General features: G+C 37.2%; 2 protein-coding genes across 2 annotated transcripts; one reads left to right on the top strand and one right to left on the bottom strand.

The window, feature by feature from the left end:
- The first annotated feature begins 5 nt into the window (after positions 1-5).
- Positions 6-1,930, top strand: LOC124451826 (leptin receptor gene-related protein-like). The gene is made up of 7 exons (XM_047002460.1): positions 6-21; positions 255-384; positions 467-489; positions 593-674; positions 766-821; positions 900-931; positions 1,389-1,930. Exons 1-7 carry the CDS (start codon positions 6-8, stop codon positions 1,494-1,496), a joined length of 447 nt encoding a protein of 148 aa, XP_046858416.1. The 3' UTR covers positions 1,497-1,930.
- Positions 1,696-23,041, bottom strand: LOC124451727. The gene is given in 9 exon segments (XM_047002358.1): positions 1,696-2,019; positions 2,358-5,136; positions 5,139-5,729; positions 5,977-13,891; positions 13,956-14,095; positions 14,206-14,262; positions 14,509-15,911; positions 16,337-16,652; positions 22,798-23,041. Coding segments are annotated over 8 exon segments (13,290 nt in total). The 5' UTR covers positions 16,589-16,652; positions 22,798-23,041; the 3' UTR covers positions 1,696-1,866.
- Between the last annotated feature and the right edge of the window lie 21 nt (positions 23,042-23,062).

Raw genomic sequence — 23,062 nt, 5'->3', positions numbered from 1 at the left:
CAAGTATGGCGGGTATTAAAGGTAAGAATTTGTTTTTTTGTATGTTTACCTATATTACAGTAATTCCATATTGTTACGTGGACTTTTATGTCTTTTTTTATATCCATTGGAATATTTGCTCATGACTCAAATCATTTTTAGCGTAAGTTTCTTTTAGACTTTTTAATACTTTGATCGTGTTTGGTATGTAAGTCTTTTGAGAAACTTAGAAACAGAGAGAGCAATTACAAAATACCCTAATCAACTTCTATAAGTCAATGAACAGTTCATAAAACTTGTTGAACGAGAAGTATGTTTTCCTTATTACAGCATAATCTTGCTATCATTGACTGGAGCAATTGGTATTTTGCTCGTTGTTCTTGGCTGTGCCCTTCCAGACTATGGGTATGAGATGTTGAAGTTTTTAAATAGCCACATCAACCTGTAAAAATGTACAATATAACCTGCAGTTTTTACATTGTTTTAGAATCTGGTGGCCATTTTTTGTTCGTACGTACATGGTTTGCTTTCTTTATCATTTATCATAACCTTCATATCCATTGAAATGTTCTTCTGTATAATAATTGAGAATATTTTTTAATTTCTTGTGTAGTCATATTTTATCTGTTGGCACCAGTACCAACTATAATTGCTAACAGGTTAAGTGATTCTTATGGAATGTCTGGAAATTCAAAGTTAGTATGTATTTTTCTTTCACCCACACTTAAAAAATGCCATCCTTAGTAATAACAGTCAAGTGTTAAGTTTCTGTGTATCAACTTTTAGTTTATGTAAAGAAATAGCTTTGTTTTTAACATCAGGAATTGTACTGTCAGCATTTGGTGAGTTATAGCAATATTCAATGCAGTTTCTATAATTTTCAATACCATCATACATAAATACCTTATCATTATTTATAGGTTTACCTGTTGTTCTGGCCAGAAGTAAAGTGGTATGCATTTATTTAAATAAGCAAGTTATGTTTTGTTCTCATGTAAAATGAACAGTTTTCATGATTGTGTATGAAAAGTTGGATCACTATAGTAATCTACTTTATATTGTTTTAAAGTAAATGGTTTGAACCCAGGAGTATCGTTACATGTTTGTAAATGTAGATCGTCCAGGTTGGTATAATCCTGAGGACTGTTTTTGTTGTTGTTGACTGACATTTCGACAACCTTAGCGTTAGTCATCTTCAAAGTCAAAAGTTGACTACCTCTAAGGTTGTCAAAACATCAGTCAACAACAACAAAAACAGTCCTTCTCAGGACTTTACCAACCTGGACAATTTATATTATTTCATGTTTATATTTTTTACAGTTATTGGTATTTAGAATGTATTAACCTTAAATGCCAAAACATGTTGTACATTATGTTAACTGATCACGCACAAATTCTCCTTACTATAGATTGAATATGGAGCTATGGCTCTTGTCTTCAGTGGCAATATCATGATGTTTTGTTCAATATTGGCTTACTTCATTGTTTTTGAAGCTGAGGATGACTTTGGTTTTTGACAATGCTTTCCACTGAGTATGATAAAAGTTCACATTTTGTCAAGCACCTCCTTCGTTTAAAGAGATTGGAATTCAAATGTATTAATTTTTGAACAATTGCACAAATTGTATATCTATATGTGAACAATTGGATATCTACATGTGAACAATTGGATATCTATATGTACATAAATATCTAAAAATCAATACACCAAAACAGTACCGATTATAAAATTTAATGAATTGCATCAATTGCCCACAAAATATATGTGGCAATGTTTGTCTTAACTGTTACATGGACCAAATCTACTTTAATTTTATTTATGCAATTTTATGCTTTAATTAACTGTTATACTCACTAATTATCTCTAACTACAATCATAATGAATCATTATTTTATATAATTGTGACTTGTAAATGAAATGTACGTCAATGACGTAATAACTAACGAAAAATTTAATTGCCAATCGTTTTTTCTTTTACTGGATACGACAGGCAGATTTCTTCCATCATTTTGCACGCTACTTCTCTGCCCGGATTGTTGCTAAGAAAAACACAATATAAAAGCTACGATTAGCACAGCTGACTTTAATAACGCACAATAATACTGGTCAACTAGTGAGGCAAAACCGAAAAGAGATTTGTTACTAGGAATAAGCGTACAATTCCTAGTAAAGGTACACTCATAACGAACGGTTTGAAAAAGATTTTGGAGATCAACACTAACTTATACAAACAGTTTAAAAACTTTTGAAATGTGAAAACATTCCGTTGCCTAACTTTGAGAGTCTGCAAGTTCTTTCAGTCACCACGGCGACATTGCTGATGAAGAACATTCATCTGTAATTATTAGAATATAGACTTAAACAGTAACATATTTACCTGTTGTAGATGTTTAATAATTGAATGAATATTTCCCAGCACTAACTCCTTTGGGATGACATTTGTTTCTGGAACATCGCCTGGTGTCCACAATGACGGTTCTTGCAGACAACTGCGTAAAGGTGTTTTGGCTTCAGGATGAAATTTTTCAGCTGACAGATAACGAAATGCAAAACGACGTAACACTTGAAGAAACTGTTTTGCTTTGATTTGCCCATTTCTGTGGTGGACTAAACTATCTAGTTGTTTCTTTACTTCATCTGTCAAAACAACTCCAAAATGTTTCGGCAGACTTTCGATGGTACCATCGGCAAGCACGTCTTCTAACGCTTCATACAGAGCTGCAATATGAGTAAGATGAATGGATTTCTTGGGTTCAGGTAACAAGTCAACCGGAAACGGACGTGGAAGCTTATCTTTAAATTTGTCAGCGAATTCAACAAGTTCCATATTTTGAATTTCTTCGATGGATTTGGGATCAGAATGCAGTAAATATATGATAATCTCGATGTTTTGAAGTAAGTTACGTGCATCTTGTTTTCTGCGTTCTTTAAGTGTCTCTATTCCCTGATCAATACCTTCAGGAAGAGTTGGACTTTGTGGACACAACTCACGAATCTTCATTAATACATTAGCACTGGAATGAAAGAGTTCATGGGAAAATATGAATGTACTTGAAATATCTGTAAGATAAAGTTTTCCAAGAACCACTTCATTAGTCAAGATGTTTTCAATCTGCTCAAAATCATAATCAATATCTTCTCCACAACCATACTCTGGATTTTGTGTGTACCTCAGGTATTTGTTTGACCACTCAATATTGATGATATCTTTTTCTTTAACATCTTGTAGTGATATTGACGTCACACCACAGCAGTTCTCGCTTTTTGTAAGGAAACTAACAGCTGGATGTTTCGTTCTCAATGAAGTCGCGACCATAGAGTCTAAAAAGCTGTTCTGCATTGACTGTAGAATTTTTATTGCTGTTTTCAAATACACACTCAAGTCGCCATCTAAAAGGCAGTAGCCAATAGCATCATCTTCGCTAATATAAGGCATCTTTTTATTGTCGTCCAGGTGCTGATTCAAGATCTCATGCATTTCATTCCACGCATATTTGAACTTATTAAACACTTCTTTTTGTTCTTTTAAGCCATCGCTTTCTCCAGCCTGCAAATCTGAATGTATAAAATCACTGATAGGACGGCTCTGCGCTTCTTTGCGACTGATACTGTGGGTCAACCTGGATGTGATAAAACGTGTCCACTTTAGCAGAGGATATAAACAAGCAAGATAAGGAAGCTCGTCAAACCAAGACAACAAAACAGCTAGAACAGGGTATTCCTTGCTATTTTCTTTAGAATAATTGAAAAATATTGCTCGCAAGTCTGCAAAGGACGGTTCTCTTGTGATACGAAACAATCTTTTCAATTTTTTATTTTGCTCATCAAAATCAGTGGGATATTGGTCAAGCTCTTGCATTTCATATTCAATCTTAGAAAGTGCCATAATCTTTAACTTTGCCTTCATTCTCTGTTCTTTGAGCGGTTTTGCTGATCCAAAGGCTTTGAAGACGATTTCGCTCACTACTTCAATGAACTTGCTTTCCCACTGCACACATTCTGCGTTATTTATCAATGTATTTCCACTTTGAACAACTCCTTGAAGCAGTGGAGTAGATTCTTCAACCACTAAATTCATTACATCAATTGCAGTTTGTCTCTTACAAGAAAGAATAGTCTGCAAACATTTTAGATCTTCGTTTATCTGATTAAGACAGGCATCTGCTAAACTTCCATCTTCATTCTCAGGAAAAAGAGTTTTCAGTATCACTTCATTCGAAGACAGTCCAACTGCAATTCCTCCATAAAAGCATGCGTTAACAATCAAATGTAACGCTCGATAGACAGACGGCTCCATGTTCACAGTGCATGTTTCCCAATCTTTACACTCGGTGCTGTGGAAATAGGATTTCACTGTTTCATCAGAGAGGGAATTATCACGATCCTTGACGTCCACTTCTGTACCACAATTGGGACATTTTTTCATTTGACCATGATATTGTAAGTGTAACTTGCACACGCAGTTTACTGTAGAACCTTCATTTACAAAACGAAACTGGTCTAATACTCTGGCTTTTTCGTCATTTCTAGAAGCAAGAATCCTGGTGGACTGACATTTTTCTGAATGGATTACATATCGAAGCAATGGAGAGTTTTCAATTTCAAAACTGCTCAAAACAACACACAATACATGAAGTATTAATAAACTAATGTCAATTTTGTTGGCAGGTGACTCTGAAGAAGTTTGTAAACCATAATGACTGAATTTTTCCAAGCTAAGTAATTTTGAAATTAGATGCTTCATAGGATGTGGAAAATGTTTGAATTTTTCGAACAATTTTCTCGCCAACTTTTCTTCATTATCATTAAGATTACCAGCTGCTCGTTTAACGTAAAAAGTATTCATAATGAGCCCTAGTAACGTTAGACGATCTTTGGAGGAGTTTTCACATTTTCTGGCAATACCAAGTAATTCTACATCATTTCCGTGAGAGGATGACCTAAGGGCTTCTTTCAACTCTTCATATTTATCCATCTGGGAGACAAATGTAAACTCGACCTTTGCAAAGTCACAGCCTTGTTGGAACATATTTTTCATAACTGGTAATTGATTACTAGCACAACATAACTGTTGAAGTTCATACATGGTCAGACCGGATGCAAGAAGTTGTTTTAAAAAGAATGTTCGAATGGAGTAGTGCCTTTCGTCATCACCTTCCAAAGTGAGTTTATTTCCCACAAAATGGTTGAGTATTGTGTTTCACGGGAGAAGAGATAGGAGTGTTTAGATAGCATGCAGTAAAATCCTCGTAGAAATGCGACGGATGACAGAAGAACCAAGCCAAAGGCATCTTCAGTACCAGTTACCATGTTTGTTGCAGAGCGAAGACATTTCATCAATTTACTCTCAGTACTCAAGTCTTCTATGTCAAAGTTTTCGTCGAAGCATTGAATGAAATGAATTAAGTCGCAAATCATAACTGCTGCATATGAGTCATGGTTAATCTCTTTCTCTTTTAAATGCTCTTTCAATGTGTTGTCAATGTCACGAAGACATGACTTGCTTTCGTCTACTTTTTGCGCCAAAATAATATCGATAAATATTCCAGGGCATTTTGCTTCTTCCGTGTACAACAAACGATAAAGGACAGGAGTCATTCTACGCAAATCTTCGTTTTTCAGAGAAAAAATATAATCAATGATTGGACGCGATGACTGCCTTTCGGTGTTTGCCTCAACACAACGGCTATAAAACTGAGACATAAATGAATGTAAAATTACGAAATTTTGTTCATCACCCTCACTAACTCTTCAACATCGTTCAACAGTTGTTCTTTAATCATTTGAAGAGATTTGTCGTTATTAAGATAATCGGGATTGAGGCTTTTTCCAATTTTGTTCAGAGCATAAAGATATTCTTTAGAAATACCAGTTTGCTGAATGACATTTCTCCAAACTCAACACATAAACGTAAGTAATGATAAGCTGCCACAGAATCGCAGACGTTATATGACAATGTAAGCAACAATTTCGAATTCCTTATCCAATAATCCAACCCACCATTTTCGCACACTGATTCCTTTGAAGGAAACATTTTATCACAGATCAAAATGACCAATAACTCTTCAAAACTTTTTTCGTCCTCATCTTCATTGTCTTCATTTTCATTGTCTTCTTCGTCCTCATCTTCATCGTCTTCTTCATCACTAGACGAATCCTCGCTGTCACTGACATCACTCTCGCTACCACTGTCATCACTTTCCTCCATGTTGCTTAGAAACAGTCTTTTATCCAGAAAGTCGATGGGCAGATTTGTCTTATTATTTTCAAAATATTCTTGGACAAAATCGTCCAAATACTTTGTAAAATCAAATTCAAGAAAACAATCAACTAATGCCAAAATCCGATTTAATTGTTTACCAGATATCCATAGAAACAAGTGAAGCAAAGCGAAGAATTGAACGTAGTCTTCAAAGTCAAATGGACACCACTGTTTAGCAAAAGATAAGAAGGCACACATCGTAACAGAAATTCTATGCTCGCTGTTTATTTTGTCGTGAAAATCTCCTGATGCAATGTCGAACATGTCAGCCATATAAGAACTTACATGGTTTTCTGACAAATGGATGACGCAAGGCGCATGTTTCCGCAAAGCAATAGAGTGTCGCCGAAGTTGCTCAAGTAGAACCGATTTTTTTAATTCACCATTTTCATCAAAATTATTTTCAATCTCCATGGCTTCAGCGTATTCTTTCATGATGAAGCTACGTGCTTTTTCCATTCTTTTCGCAATCACCTGACTGAATGGAACCATCAAATCATGACGTATTCCTTCAATGGAGTACGAATCCACTCCTTTGCATTCAGGAATTTTCTTAAAGTCGAATATTGATTTATCAGATAAAAGATCACACCACATTTCTTCATCATCTGCAACATCTTTATTCAGAAGGTGAGGTGGCCAGGAGTTTTCATTTTCCAAAAAGTAAACAAGCTTTGCTAAAGGCTGACGTACAAACAATGCTAGATGTTGTTCCATGGCAAAGGAAAGTGTTGAAGAATTACAAAGAAGTTCCACGTCACAAGCAACTTTGACTTGCCATTGCTCATTTGTGTTTCCAATATAGTTGGTTGATTCCTTTAAAACAAGATTCTGAATAGTCTTACTAACATCATCCGATGCAAATAAGTGTTTCGCGATTCGTAACACACTCTCTTGATTTCTTGCATTATGTGAATACTTTAAACAATTGAAACACCATACAATACAGTTAACAGCAAATCTATGAAATGACCAAACTGAGTTGGAAAGAATGTCGTCGATACTTTTGTCAACCATTTCATTCACTGGAATTGATGGTACTTCTAGTGTATCAAGAAAAACTTGCTTCCATCCACTAAGGAAATTTAACTGCCATCGTGGCGCATTTTCACGAGATGCTCGACGCACGTGGACAATCATGCAGACGTGTTTCCTTTGCATAGTGTACTGAGCTTCCCTAAATGACTTAAAGTAAGCATTTCGTTTATCTTCAATGATTGATCGAGTGAGAAGCATATGTTCTGCATCCAGTTCTGGTTTGCATTGAATGATTAAAAGCTCTTTGTCAGATGTAAAAAAAAGATGTATTCTGTCTTCGAGTTGCTTACCAGACTTATAGGCTCCAAGTCGCTCAAGTTGAAAAGACATATTTTCCATGCGAAGGCAATGACTGATATCTGTGTGCACTGTGGCATGCGTCATCAATAATGTTATTGAACAAGCTTCACTTTCCGCATCATAAAATAAGTGTTGATGTTTCACAACATGCGATAAAAATGATGCAAGTCCGTTGTGAATTGGCTTTTCAAAATATTCATTTGAAAGCTTCTCTACTTCTCGTGGATCTTCCATATAACGATCACTTTCAACAGTGCGTAAAACTCCGTCAGGTGTTGCAATCCACATAAGATCATCTTTGCACTTGTTCATGACGACTTCCTCTGGCTCTTCAGAATCATGACTGTGATACAGAACCAATGATGGCAACGTGTCTTCGTTAAAACCAATGAACACATCCTTTTCCTTGAACTTATCTCTAAAACCTTTTACACTCGACATTTGGTGAAGCCATGACTCTAATTCTTTCCTAATGTCATGTTGGGTTTCATTTAACATATCCGAAAAACGAAGAAGTTGTTTTTCAAATCTGTTCAGAAATGGAGGGTCGGAATAATCGACTTGATCGTGATCAACAAGGACAATGCAGCGAAATCCATCGTTTACATAACACATGGGATTGCTGTTGGCACCAAGGGCAACTCGACAGTTTTTTCTTCCTCCAACAACAGAATAATTTTGATTCAGCATGTCGTATAAACTTCCATATATACATTCAAGATCACGAAGAATGAGAATGCAATTACGTTCCATACAAAGTATGATTCGACTTAAAATTCTATAGTTGTAATCATCAGATTGATCTTCTTCAAAATTGCTGCCAAAAATTGTGATAGTTTCCTTTGCAGAGTAAGAAACATGTTGCTTTAGTATGCCAATAGCAGAATCACCATTTGAAATGAGCATAAGATGTCTTGCTTTCAAGTCTTTAATATTCTCTTCAATAAGTCGTGTAATTGGAATGTAACTTTCAGTCTTGCTAGCAGAAATTACAGTCTTCAATCTTTCATTAAAGACTTCTTGAACGTTACTTGTTTCTTCGGGAATACCTCCAAAATTTCGTTTCAGGGCGATGTTTATCTGTTCCATATCAGAACAGCTGCCCCACTTAAGGCTTTTCACAAGAGAGTAGTAGTCACGAAGACCATGGAAATTAGGATGCAATTGCTTTAAACGGTACACATGATAAGCTTCTGCAATCAAACGAAGAACTTTTTCAGTTGACTTATCAATATCATCTTCTGATTTCTTGTCACCTTGATAAAGAGAAATGGCAGTTTCACCAAGATCTTTTGCTGAAGGTTCAGGTCGAGATAAATGGATTGCCCGGTTCATTTTTGCTGCATCTAAAGCCCAATTGGAAATACCGACAACTGCAACCTCTGGTAACTCTCCTTTTCCTGGTTCAAGAATACTGTGCAATACTTTCAGAGGATTGTTTGGTGAATTTTCTGCCAATCCAACTTCATCCAATAAAACCACTGGTAATACGTTGCTTTCGCTGTTATGCTTTTTGTAATTTGAAGCCTTTTGAAAAATTTCTTCAATACCTTCAGATGTAGAAGACTCTGATCCTTGGTAAGAGACGACATAGAGATGAGGTAGCGTTTTAAAGAATGCGTCTTTTGAATCTTTTCCACGAAGATTACTTCTAATCAATTGAATTGCTAATGACTTACTGCAACCTGGCTTTCCCACAACAAACACAGGAATACGATTGAGAATTGATACTAACATGACAAAAACGTTTTCACGAAGAGCGGCATTTCTCGCTGTTCCTTCTGGAAGCTCAATACGTGAAAGATAATCTTCTTGCTCCATGCGAATCATGGCTATAAAACTTTTTTTGTCTACGTCAATTGATGCAAGTGAAGGTGTCAGGCTCTGTATGTAAGCTCTACGCAAGTCATCTCTAAACAATCTTGACAAATAACAATGAGCAAGAGCAAGAACAATACTTTTTATTTCTGGATAACTATCGTACTTCATCGAACGATTTTTATATTTTTCCAAATGACCTGGAAAAGTTGGAGTTGATTTACCGTTTCTTTCTCTTTCTTCCATTAACATTTTTCGTGTCTTTAACGTATCAATAAACCACGTCACAAGATGAATGCAACGCCGAACATCACGTAAACTTACACAGAATGGATTCTTCTCAGCATCCCGTATAAAATTCTGAGATGAAGCAAGAAGCTCGGTTAAAACTTGCTGGTATTCTCCAGGAAATTCATTCACCATTCTTCCAATGTAAACTTTCTCATCTTGTGGCGTCAATGACCCGTAATCCCAAACGTAATCAACCATGGATTCTGGCAAAGGATGAACACGATAAACTAATTTTGAATATTCATCATCAACCTTTTTACCTTCAAGGCCAGCCGTGGATGAACTTTCTGGCGATCGCAGTTTGTAAGGATTACAAGCAGCAATGAAGATCAGTTTTCTGGAAATTGGATGCCCAAGTAAAGTATGATGACACATTATTTCATTGATCAATCCAAGATGGTGGCATGTATTGATTTCATCCAAGAATATCCATCTTTGACCAGTAGCGCTTTGGGCTTTATCGCTTTCCTTTTCAACAAATTCCCTTATTTCGTTGTCAGTGCGACCAGCATGAAAATTATATATTGAGAATGGAATATCACAAGTTGACGCCAAATATTGAACAAGACTAGTCTTTCCACAACCAGTTTCACCCATGATAATGATAGGAATCTTAGCTCTAACACGAAGTATTATTAAAATCATCTTCAACATGTTGTCTGCCGTCAATGCATAACCTGAGAAATCAGATGCCATGTTCCCTTGTGAATATCTCGTGCAGGCAATTTTCTCCAGCATTTTATGTAAATCCTTATGACTCAACTCTTTAAAATCAACAAGCTCTTTACTTTTTTCACCCACTGTTTGACTTTTAAGTAGTTCACAAATATTTGAAGGAACTTTTGATTTTTCACGATAAAAAGCTGCGACTGTTTGAGAGTCAATACTTTGAAAAACAATTAACAGATGATTACTTTGTTCCCACTGAATCATTCCTTCCACTCTATGAACCATGCTCTGTGCAGTCGATGACGAATTCTGTTGCATACGAGTGGAATGACGTGTTGTTAAAGACCGGGAAGAAAATTCTTGAGACACTTCGAGCAAAGTTTGCAGGAGATTTTTACGTACACCAAAAGCGTTCTCCTCAAGCATTAGTTTTAAATTTTCCACTTCAAAAAATGCACTCTTTGACAGTTTTCGCAGCTGATCACCAAGAAAAGCCAAGAATGTATTTAGGGCAGCAAATGTTGGGTCACTTGACGATCCATAGTATTGACGTAGCAACTCACGACATCTCTGCTCTGATAAAGGTTTAACTTTTTCATTACCATGAAAATGAATATCTACGTTATCTACTTTACCTTTATCCAGTATATTCAAATACTGACAAACAACCTGAATATTACTGGTGATTTTATTTGTGATTTCTAAGTCATTAAAGTCATTCCATGTCAATTCAATACGGCAAAAACATCCAGAAATATGCAAGCGTTCCACCAACCAGTTATCCAACGAATTGGCTATTTCGATATAAACTCTCTGGTTATGAAGACTGTACATTTGAGTACCATAAGACACCATTCCCGTTATGATGAGCTGGAAAATAAATGTGTCCAACAAAATTGGATCATCAACTTCACCAATATCAAAATGGAGACACCGGAAATCCTTTTTAAGATGAAGATTCTTCAATCGTTCTATGATCTTACTTTCAATGACTTCTCCACTTATGGGAAACGAAACTACATTAATACTCACTTCAAGGGCATCGTTACGAATGTATTCTGTCTTTCCAAGTCCTTGTAACGTGGATATCACACACTTCACATGGGGCCATGTTTTCTTGAATCGACTAGCAATTTCAGGGTACGACATACCAGAGATATGATGTACAAACTTTGAGAATTCTTCAATGATATGATGATGAGCACCACCTCGACAAATAATTGCCAGTAAATATTCCTGATCACAATCTTGGAACTCTTTCTTCTTGATGTAATCAATCAAGTAAAACTGAAGTTCATTGGAAAGAAGCTCAACATTGGCTAGACAGAATAAACTATCACAGGCTAATTTTTTGTTGTTATTGAAACATCTATTCAAAAAAATTTGTAACTGCTCAAAGGGCGTGGTTTCATTGCAAAACATAACTTGATGTGGCTCTGGAAAAGCATTGGTTGTGTTTTCGTAAAGAGACATCAACACGTTTACAGTATGTGGACTTTCTTCTTCTAAGGCAACAACGTAGAGTTCGCCATTTTGAACAGAAACTTTAGGTTCCAAATGAGATACGTGGTCGGAGATTTTTTTCAACGATAATTGAGGGCAGATATCTGAAAACATAACATCCAGTGCACCGCCAATGGCTGCAATGATTTCGTATGGTGTTTGTGCAGCTTCATAATGACAATTTAAGTTTGCAAAGTCACGCAATCGTTTTAAATCCATTGTTTGGTCGACAAATTTCATTAAAGTGAGAATAGTGTGAAGATCATTAATTTTACCAGTAATGAAATCGTAAAGCACACTTAATTGATGTGACCAAAAATAATTCAGAAAGTAATGACGCTCCCGAGCATTGTGTAAGCATTGCTCCCACTCATGCAAATCTTTGTAAAGGGCAGTTTTAAGCTCTTCGAGATGCTTTATTTCATACAAAGATTTCCACTCGCAATTTTTTTGATATTTCACGTAACCTGATGACTGAAGATTAATGATTGCTTCTTCAATTTCTGAGAGTAAATTGATGCGTTCGATGAATTCATGGAAATCAATTTCTTCATTGGATTCCCTGTCAATAATTTCAAGAGGATTTTGTTCCGAGCTTATGATCAAATGAGCACGACTTCGTAAATCTTGAAGTTCGGGCATTGACTTCATTGTTTGTTTAGTTTCTTTCTGATAACGCATTGTAATATGGCAAATACCGTCAACATCTAATTTGATGTAAAATTCTCCATCAATCAAACAGTTTCTTATAATTTCTCTCGTCATTTCCTCTCGATTGGCAACGTTTTGATACAATCCTCGTAGACTGTGAACATGTTCGCTGCATTGGCGAATCTTTTGGGCTATATTAGCTTGTTTCTTACATTCTCCAACAAGGGTCGTCAAGACAAGATCGGGATGGAAAGAGCATTTTTTAATAACAGGAGCCAAGAAGCCATGTACTTGAATAAGATCTGATACCAAAGAAGCAGAAACAGCTTCTTCAGAATGTTCTTCAACTGCATCAATAAGAACACGAATGTCATCATCAACAATTTCTTGAATAAATTGAATAAGTTCGGGAGATTTCACCAACTCAATCATTACCACATCAGTGTGGTCGATATCATACTTGGAAATGATGTTTTGAATATTTTTGATAGATTTGTGTAAATGCTCTACCACAATGTCTTTCAGTTCACAATCAAATTTTGAACAAAAATCCATCACCATCAAAATATCTGCACTTCTACTGGTATAACGAATTCCAAATGATTGCAAGAAGTCTTTGATATGTCTTGTTTGCTCTAAAATGCGAGGAAATTCCATACAACCTGTCAGGTATGATTTAATATTTGATGGAAGCTTTTTCTGAAAATGGCTTTCCAAAAGAGCCAATTCGTCATCCAACTTGTTAAGATCCATATTTCCAAGTAGAGCATCGATTTCACTGACTTTCAGATCATCTGGGTTACCAAATAATTTCTGCCACTCAAATTCAAAACGATGAACGCCTTGCTTTGAAAGATTTTGAAAAAAAGAAACCTGAAAATTCCTGTCAATTGTATCTAAACAACTGTAAAAGTCATGAGGATTTTCTTGCAGATAAATTTTAGCAATTCTAAAAAAAGACACTGAATTCAGTAGCGCTTCCAAAGGCTTTAGTTGTTGCAATAACGGCGCATAAGGTTTCCAAAAACTCTCGTTGATTTCATTCAACTTTCTCGATTCTTCATCATAGTTTTTAATGCTTTCTTTTAAGGAACAACTAGGAAAAACGAGTTGAGAAAAATTCTCTGCTTTCACTAAAAGATCACACTTTTGACGAAAATCTGCCTCGGTTTGGACAAGTTTTGTGATGGTCGATGTATAATTATTTTGTTCCTTTTCATTTCCAGAGTTAAGGCCACAAAAAATAAAAGACAATTGATCTTGATACGGTTCAATTTTCTTCAAAGTGGAGATCGTGATGTCTTCTCGCATGATGCGATTTCCCATATCCTTCCAAATCTTTTCCCATGCCTTGAACGCGTTCTCTTTACAAAAATGTTCTACAGTGAAAATATTTGGTTGAAGCAAATTTCGTTTGTCTTGTTTAGATATTCACACACCTACCTTTTGCAGCAACCAGTTCAACCCAAATATCACAAAATTGAAGAATTTGAACAACAACATTCTCATTATTGACACCATCTTTCGGGGGAGTCAAAACAGTTAACGAGCATTTTAGCAAACACAGTTCGTATTTTGATATCCTAAAGAGTATAAAGCATACGTATGTTACTATATATGCGCATAACATTTTACTACATACCTCCCAAAATAGACAAAATGAAACTATTTAAATTATGTTTCAATGACATACCGAGATGGACGTTGCCACAACATCTTAAAAACACGTTTCACCACGGATGATGATGAACTAACATAAAAAAATAAACCAATATCAAAACAACCATTTTTACGACTAACTTACTATATAAAATGCAAAAAGTTTCAAAGTTTCAAAGATGTCAAAGTTTCTTGAAAACAAAAAAATAATGAGTCCCTTTCCTCATTCACCAAATGACTCAATAACACAGCTGTGTACAAGTGCTATGACGTAATGTCTTAAGAAGACAAGTTGATTGGCGAGAAAAGCCATCGACATTAATAAATGATAACCTACCTATCAAACACTTTTCTCCCTCCATTTGTAAAATATTTGAAAATTTCACTGCTATTTTGCACCAAATGTCGCTTCATTGTATCAGTGATTGACCTTTCAATACAATACTGAGCACACTCAGAGAAATCATCGAAGTTTTTTGATCCTTCCAATATGACGAAAAAGTCATTTTTACGTAGGTCATCAACAATACACTTGCATAAGCGTTCGATGACTTTATCATCAGACAAAATGTGACGACATGAGACAAGAATGTCTAAGGCCTCACATGTTGCTTTAACTTTTTCCGCACTTTCTTTACTCCATACTGCCTGGTTACAAACCCAATACCTGCAAAACTGAGCTCGAACATCGACCGATAATTGTCTAAAATAGCTCTCAAACCGAGGATCATTTAATAGTTGAGGGAAAAGGTTGGCTCGATGTGGTAATTGGGATTTCGAAACACTTTGTAAAATCGTCTTGAAGCTTTCAACGCTTAAATTTGAAATCAAATTAAAAACAGCATTCATGTCTTCAGATGATGGATCGGCGACTGTGTCAATATAATGTTGAACAATACCATAAATAACACTATGCAAATTTTCACGCATTTTCTCAGGCAATTGGTGAAGGGCTGCTAGTTTCTCTGCTAAGGTACCTTTGCCACTGTTTAGCCTCTCCCTGATAAGCTGTAAAAAAAACTTCTCGCGTTGATCTCGACCGAGAAAAAATCGAAACACACGATCTTTATCTTGCGACAGTTGAAACAACACTTCATCATCAGGGGCAAACTGCAGAATACGTTTGAGATAATGATGATAGACATCTTGCTGGTGGGAGTTTACTTTTCGCAAATTATAGACCAATAAAGAAAGTAGCTGGTTATATTCTTGTTTATTGTACTTGTACTCGTCCATCCATAGCTGGAGTACGTATTCCATACCAAGAAACCATCCAAAGTGTGCGGCCAGAGTTAGCCATCCAGGTTTGCTACATCCTTTGACGATTGTGCCAGCACTGTTTGCCAGTAGTGGCAAAAAATTACCAGGTGGTGAAAACTTCTTTTTTATGCAATTACCGAGATTATCAAGCAGTTTATCACAAGCAGATTTGGTGGTGTCGTTCTTTGGTAAATGTAAAATGCTGACTCCACTCATCTTAGCCAAATAACCCAGTAATGCACAAAGAAACAAAAGCTGTTGAGTTTCAACGAAAGGTATCGTGTGTATTACCCATTGAATACATTCCTCAATAACAGCAGGATCTGAAGAAACGGGATTCTCATAACTACACAAACGATGCACTATATCCCCAATTTTTTTTTGTTTGGCTAAGTGCAATAATTGATGAAACAAAGGCGGTACGTTTTTGAACATATTGGAGTAGTCATTGACATCATATGATGCACCAGTATCGTTTTTCTATGAAAAAAAATAAAATGTCAAAACAGATAAGCACAAACATAACTTAAAAGCTTTTTTAGCTTTTAAGTATGATAAATATGTATAAATTTCAAAAATAATTTTTATGGCTATTTTAGTTTGAAATCTGTAACAAAAGAGTATCTGGTGAAAATAGTTAAGTGAAGTTTTGTCTAATAGTGAAAGCTTTAATAGCAAAACGTGGCAGAATTGCAAGAATGGGTGTTTTGAACCTTTTTCATGATTTCCTTTTCTTTTCGTTTAAAGTTGAGAACAATGGCTACATATCACTTACATACAGCAACTGCTGAGGTAAAAAAATACATCATTTACATGCGAGCTTTTATAGTTATCTTATTATGCTCAGTTGGGTTACTTTCAAAAGTTTCATTTGGAGGATCGAGTATTGAGTTGATATCATTTACCTGATCTGGAGAACTAACACCAGAGTTATCAAATGTGGAAGTGCTTGCATCACCACTGCCATCTTGAGACATGCTTAGCCAGGATGCATCATTCGTTCGAGTTTCGTCATCTGAACGCAAATCATTGTCCCAATCCTCTTCTACTTGGCGCAAAGAGGAATTTCCTTCGTTTTCTGCTCTCACCTCTTCCTGGCGATTGACATTTTGTCCATTCTTTCTTTTTCTTTTGTTTTTCTTTTTTCCTTTGCCCATTTTGACCACTACACTATAAACGTTTATGTATAGTTGTGGAGATTGAAGCCAGTTTTCGACCAATCTAAAATTTTTGAAAAAAAAACTGAATCATTGCAAGTAGACAGTTAAGCATGTCCAAAAAGTTCAACTCGTAAAAAACAAATTACTGTATGACCAGATGAACGTTGAATATAAATAGTAAAACAATTGAGGTTGGAGATCAGAAGTTAATATAAATGATAAAACAAACTTTAAGTGAAGACAATATAAATTGCAAAACTTGTACACAATCGTCCTTCTTCCACTCCACCAAATCTAATATATAAAGAACACAACCAAGAAGCGTGTGCAACCCTCGACCTTCGGCCTCGGTCTTGCACTGATCTGCTCTCGAGTTCTCCCTAAGGTCTCCTCGGTTTGCATAAGCCTGTGCAAACGCAGTAAACATCTTTTATTTCTTAAAAGTACTGTTCGACTTTGGTAAGCGTATCCGATCAAAACATTTTTGTATCAACGAACGATAACTATCGGTTAAAATTAAAGAACTTGCACGAAAGTAAAATGTTTTATGACACAACATGTCGCTAAATACATATGATAATCTCTGATTGAAAGTCGGAGTGCGGAAATTTTACTAATATTAAACCTAAGACAGTTAAAGAGTGACCTGCCAAATGAACAAGCCGCATCAGATATGCGAGTTGATAAATTGCTGCAGTTAAAAGCCGAAGTTCACAACAGACAAGAGACCGGAGCCGGAGCTGAAAAACTGGATTTTGCACAGAACTAACAGATGAAGGAGGTTCCCTTGCCTGAAATGACTGAAACGTGAGGGGAGTTAAAGTGCCCATTACCCAATATTGGATTATAATCACTGATAAGATGGGGGTACAATTAAATAGCATATAGTCTTGCAAGGTTGGAGATAAAACGAAATTTCAGGTTTTTGACGTTAACTCATAAAATTTTATTAGTGATGTTTACTGGCATCCACTTCCTTTCTTAGTCTTTCTGTTTTCTATTGCTTCATAAATTGCCTTGCAATGTTCGAATTTAGCAAATAAACCCCCGGGTTTTGGAAGGAAGTATTTATTTTAAAACAAACTACCAAACTTTTTAAAAAACATGGAAAAATTTTTACAGTCAAAAAATTGTGAAATTGACTGTGACTCCTGATTTTTTCTAAAGCGTTAAAATCGGGAGAACAATGACTCCAACGTGATGATTGTCAGTTAAATGTGTTAAAATGCATTCACATCATTTTAATCATGAGCTATTGTGGCTTTACTCTAAAATACAAATGGCCAACCAATTCGTTTGCAATAAGTGCGCCTTAAGTATTACCCCTCGCCTTTTCTGCTACGTTTTTACATATAGATGTGATGACGTCAGGCAGGTAACCTTAAGTATTACCCATTGCCTTTTCTGCAACGTTTCTACATAGAGATGTGATGACGTCAGGCAGGTAACCTTAAATATTACCCCTCGCCTCTTCTGCTACGTTCTACAAAGAGATGTGATGACGTCAGGCAGGTAGCCTTAAGTATTACCTCTCGCCCCTTCTGCTACGTTTCTAAATAGAGATGTGATGACGTCAGGCAGGTAAACTTAAGTATTACCCATCGCCTTTTCTGCAACGTTTCTACATATAGATGGGATGACGTCAGGTAGGTAACCTTAAGTATTACCCATCGCCTTTTCTGCAACGTTTCTACATAGAGATGTGATGACGTCAGGCAGGTAACCTTAAGTATTACCCCTCGCCTCTTCTGCTACGTTTCTACATAGAGATGTGATTCTGTCAGGCAGGTAACCTTAAGTATTACCCCTCGCCTCTTCTGCTACGTTTCTACATAGAGATGTGATGACGTCAGGCAGGTAACCTTAAGTATTACCCTCGCCTCTTCAGCTACGTTTCTACATAGAGATGTGATGACGTCAGGCAGGTAACCTAAAGTATTACCCCTCGCCTCTTCTGCTACGTTTCTAAAAGAGATGTGATTCCGTCAGGCAGGTAACCTTAAGTATTACCCTCGCCTCTTCTGCTACGTTTCTACATAGAGATGTGATGACGTCAGGCAGACAACCTTATTATTACCGCCTCTTCAGCTACGTTTCTACATAGAGATGTGATGACGTGAGGCAGGTAACCTTAAGTATTACCCTCGCCTCTTCTGCAACGTTTCTACATAGAGATGTGATGACGTCAGGCAGACAACCTTAAGTATTACCCCTCGCCTCTTCTGCAACGTTTCTACATAGAGATGTGATGATGTCAGGCAGGTAACCTTAAGTATTACCCTCGCCTCTTTTGCAACGTTTCTACATAGAGATGGGATGACGTCAGGCAGGTAACCTAAATAATTACCCCTCGCCTCTTCTGCTACGTTTCTACATAGAGATGTGATGACGTCAGGCAGTTAACCTAAAGTATTACCCCTCGCCTCTTCTGCTACATTTCTACATAGAGATGTGATTCCGTCAGGCAGGTAACCTTAAGTATTACCCTCGCCTCTTCTGCTACGTTTCTACATAGAGATGTGATGACGTCAGGCAGGTAACCTAAGTATTACCCTCGCCTCTTCTGCTACGTTTCTACATAGAGATGTGATGACGTCAGGCAGGTAGCCTTAAGTATTACACCTCGCCTTTTCTGCTACGTTTCTACATAGAGATGTGATGACGTCAGGCAGGTAACCTTAAATATTAACTCTCGCCATTTCTGCTACGTTCTACAAAGAGATGTGATGACGTCAGGCAGGTAGCCTTAAGTATTACCTCTCGCCCTTCTGCTACGTTTCTAAATAGAGATGTGATGACGTCAGGCAGGTAAACTTAAGTATTACCCATCGCCTTTTCTGCAACGTTTCTACATATAGATGGGATGACGTCAGGTAGGTAACCTTAAGTATTACCCATCGCCTTTTCTGCAACGTTTCTACATAGAGATGTGATGACGTCAGGCAGGTAACCTTAAGTATTACCCCTCGCCTCTTCTGCTACGTTTCTACATAGAGATGTGATTCCGTCAGGCAGGTAACCTTAAGTATTACCCTCGCCTCTTCTGCTACGTTTCTACATAGAGATGTGATGACGTCAGGCAGGCAACCTTAAGTATTACCCCTCGCCTCTTCAGCTACGTTTCTACATAGAGATGTGATGACGTCAGGCAGGTAACCTTAAGTATTACCCCTCGCCTCTTCTGCAACGTTTCTACAAAGAGATGTGATGATGTCAGGCAGGTAACCTTAAGTATTACCCCTCGCCTCTTTTGCAACGTTTCTACATAGAGATGGGATGACGTCAGGCAGGTAACCTAAATAATTACCCCTCGCCTCTTCTGCAACGTTCTACATAGAGATGTGATGACGTCAGGTAGGTAACCTAAAGTAATACCCCTCGCCTCTTCTGCTACGTTTCTACATAGAGATGTGATTCCGTCAGGCAGGTAACCTTAAGTATTACCCTCGCCTCTTCTGCTACGTTTCTACATAGAGATGTGATGACGTCAGGCAGGTAACCTAAGTATTACCCCTCGCCTCTTCTGCTACGTTTCTACATAGAGATGTGATGACGTCAGGCTGGTAGCCTTAAGTATTACACCTCGCCTTTTCTGCTACGTTTCTACATAGAGATGTGATGACGTCAGGCAGGTAACCTTAAATATTAACTCTCGCCATTTCTGCTACGTTCTACAAAGAGATGTGATGACGTCAGGAAGGTAGCCTTAAGTATTACCTCTCGCCCCTTCTGCTACGTTTCTAAATAGAGATGTGATGACGTCAGGCAGGTAACCTTAAGTATTGCCCCTCGCCTCTTCTGCTACGTTTCTACATAGAGATGTGATGACGTCAGGCAGGTAACCTTAAGTATTACCCTCGCCTCTTCTGCTACGTTTCTACATAGAGATGTGATGACGTCAGGCAGGTAACCTAAGTATTACCCCTCGCCTCTTCTGCTACGTTTCTACATAGAGATGTGATGACGTCAGGCAGGTAGCCTTAAGTATTACACCTCGCCTTTTCTGCTACGTTTCTACATAGAGATGTGATGACGTCAGGCAGGTAACCTTAAATATTAACTCTCGCCATTTCTGCTACGTTCTACAAAGAGATGTGATGACGTCAGGCAGGTAGCCTTAAGTATTACCTCTCGCCCCTTCTGTTACGTTTCTAAATAGAGATGTGATGACGTCAGGCAGGTAACCTTAAGTATTGCCCTCGCCTCTTCTGCTACGTTTCTACATAGAAATGTGATAACGTCAGGCAGTTAACCTAAAGTATTACCCCTCGCCTCTTCTGCTACGTTTCTACATAGAGATGGGATGACGTCAGGCAGTTAACCTTAAGTATTACCCCTCGCCTCTTCTGCAACGTTTCTACATAGAGATGTGATGACGTCAGGCTGGTAACCTAAAGTATTACCCCTCGCCTCTTCTGCTACGTTTCTACATAGAGATGTGATGACGTCAGGCAGGTAGCCTTAAGTATTACCCCTCGCCTCTTCTGCTACGTTTCTACATAGAGATGGGATGACGTCAGGCAGGTAACCTAAAGTATTACCCTCGCCTCTTCTGCTACGTTTCTAAAGAGATGTGATTCCGTCAGGCAGGTAACCTAAAGTATTACCCTCGCCTCTTCTGCTACGTTTCTACATAGAGATGTGATTCCGTCAGGCAGGTAACCTTAAGTATTACCCCTCGCCTCTTCTGCTACGTTTCTACATAGAGATGTGATGACGTCAGGCAGGTAACCTAAGTATTACCCTCGCCTCTTCTGCTACGTTTCTACATAGAGATGTGATGACGTCAGGCAGGTAGCCTTAAGTATTACACCTCGCCTTTTCTGCTAAGTTTCTACATAGAGATGTGATGACGTCAGGCAGGTAACCTTAAATATTACCCCTCGCCTCTTCTGCAACGTTTCTACAAAGAGATGTGATGACGTCAGGCAGTTAACCTTAAGTATTACCCCTCGCCTCTTCTGCAACGTTTCTACATAGAGATGTGATGACGTCAGGCAGGTAACCTTAAGTATTACACCTCACCTTTTCTGCTACGTTTCTACATAGAAATGGGATGACGTCAGGCAGGTAACCTTAAGTATTACCCCTCGCCTCTTCTGCTACGTTCCTACATGTGATGACGTCAAGCAGGTAACCTTAAGTCCACCCATTCACCCATCAAATTACTGTGAGGCATTCATTTCTGACAGTCAGTTTTTAAATACTCAGGAGTCCACTTATAATAGCTCTTCCTTTATTTATTTCATTTTTTGCCAATAACATGTTGGTGTTGCAGACAAAATTCGTATTTGTTACAGTGCGTCTTCGTAACTGACGAAACTTATGAAAAGCATGTAAGAACCTTTTTGCGAAATGATTTAAAATATTTTATTCATTCACTACATGTTGTATCTATTGTATCATTCTGCACAGCAATATTCTTAAGGTTAAATTGGGTTGGGAGTATCATGTTTATTTGTTCCAGTGTCGCAGGAAATCTATTATGCGTAATAACTGCCAGGGGACAAATTACCTGTTATAATCCAATATTTCCCTCTCGGGGAGGTTAAATTTCAAGGAATAAAGTCCCCCTTTAAAAATTTCGCCCTCCCTCAAGGTCAGTTAACGCTGGCGATTTTCTCAAGGTTATTTGTCGTAACTGCGACACCAAATGAGTTAGGGTTAAGGATAGGATTGTAGCAACTGGTTTCAAAAAATGTATGGAATACTAAATACCCTAAACATAGCTAGTATATAGACTCCAGTTCAGCTCCATAGTTTGTAACAAATTGAATTTATTCACTAAGATGTTCACGGCACAAATTTATGTTGAAATTAAAATTAGTTGGCGTAGGAGAAATTGCTACACGTTGAAGAATATCCTAGGAAATACATTAAATATATATGACATAGTATGACAACTGTGTAATTTCAAATATTCAAGTAATATTTACGTACGAAGATGTTTGAAAATAGATGTATAGATTTTACTTTCACTTTTACTTTCGACTATATTATGGAAAGAAATCACAAAAATCTGTATAAATTTGTACACGTGCGTTTTTCCAAGAGATAAGTCAACTTCGAACAAGAAAATTGATAAAAAAGCAATACTCTAAGGGGATAGCGAACAAAATAAACACAAAGAAGAAAAAATCTACAGGTTCGTGTTGATTGCCGTCACTTAACACTTTAAACGGAAGTCTGGCTGTAAAATCACTTACGTGGATGTTTGAATGATATTCACAAACGATGATTATTCTGAGAAATCGTCTGGTGAAGATAATTTTCACAGTTGCAGCTGATTTCAGATTATTCTTTTCGGAGACATTTTAATAAGACAACCTTTAATTGTGAGATGCTGTCATGTTGAGCTTTCCTCTGTTGTAAAGCGTAACGCATCCGGTGAACTCTCAGGATAGCGTTACCTGGAATTATCTTGTATTCTTGGAAACCATTATAATAACAAAAGTTTTCTTTCTCTTTTAC

The sequence above is a fragment of the Xenia sp. Carnegie-2017 genome, unplaced genomic scaffold (assembly GCF_021976095.1).
Source record: "Xenia sp. Carnegie-2017 unplaced genomic scaffold, XeniaSp_v1 HiC_scaffold_1, whole genome shotgun sequence".
NCBI lineage: Eukaryota > Metazoa > Cnidaria > Anthozoa > Malacalcyonacea > Xeniidae > Xenia > Xenia sp. Carnegie-2017.
The sequence above is the reverse complement of the archived record's forward strand: the minus strand, read 5'-3'. Positions and strand labels throughout refer to the sequence as shown.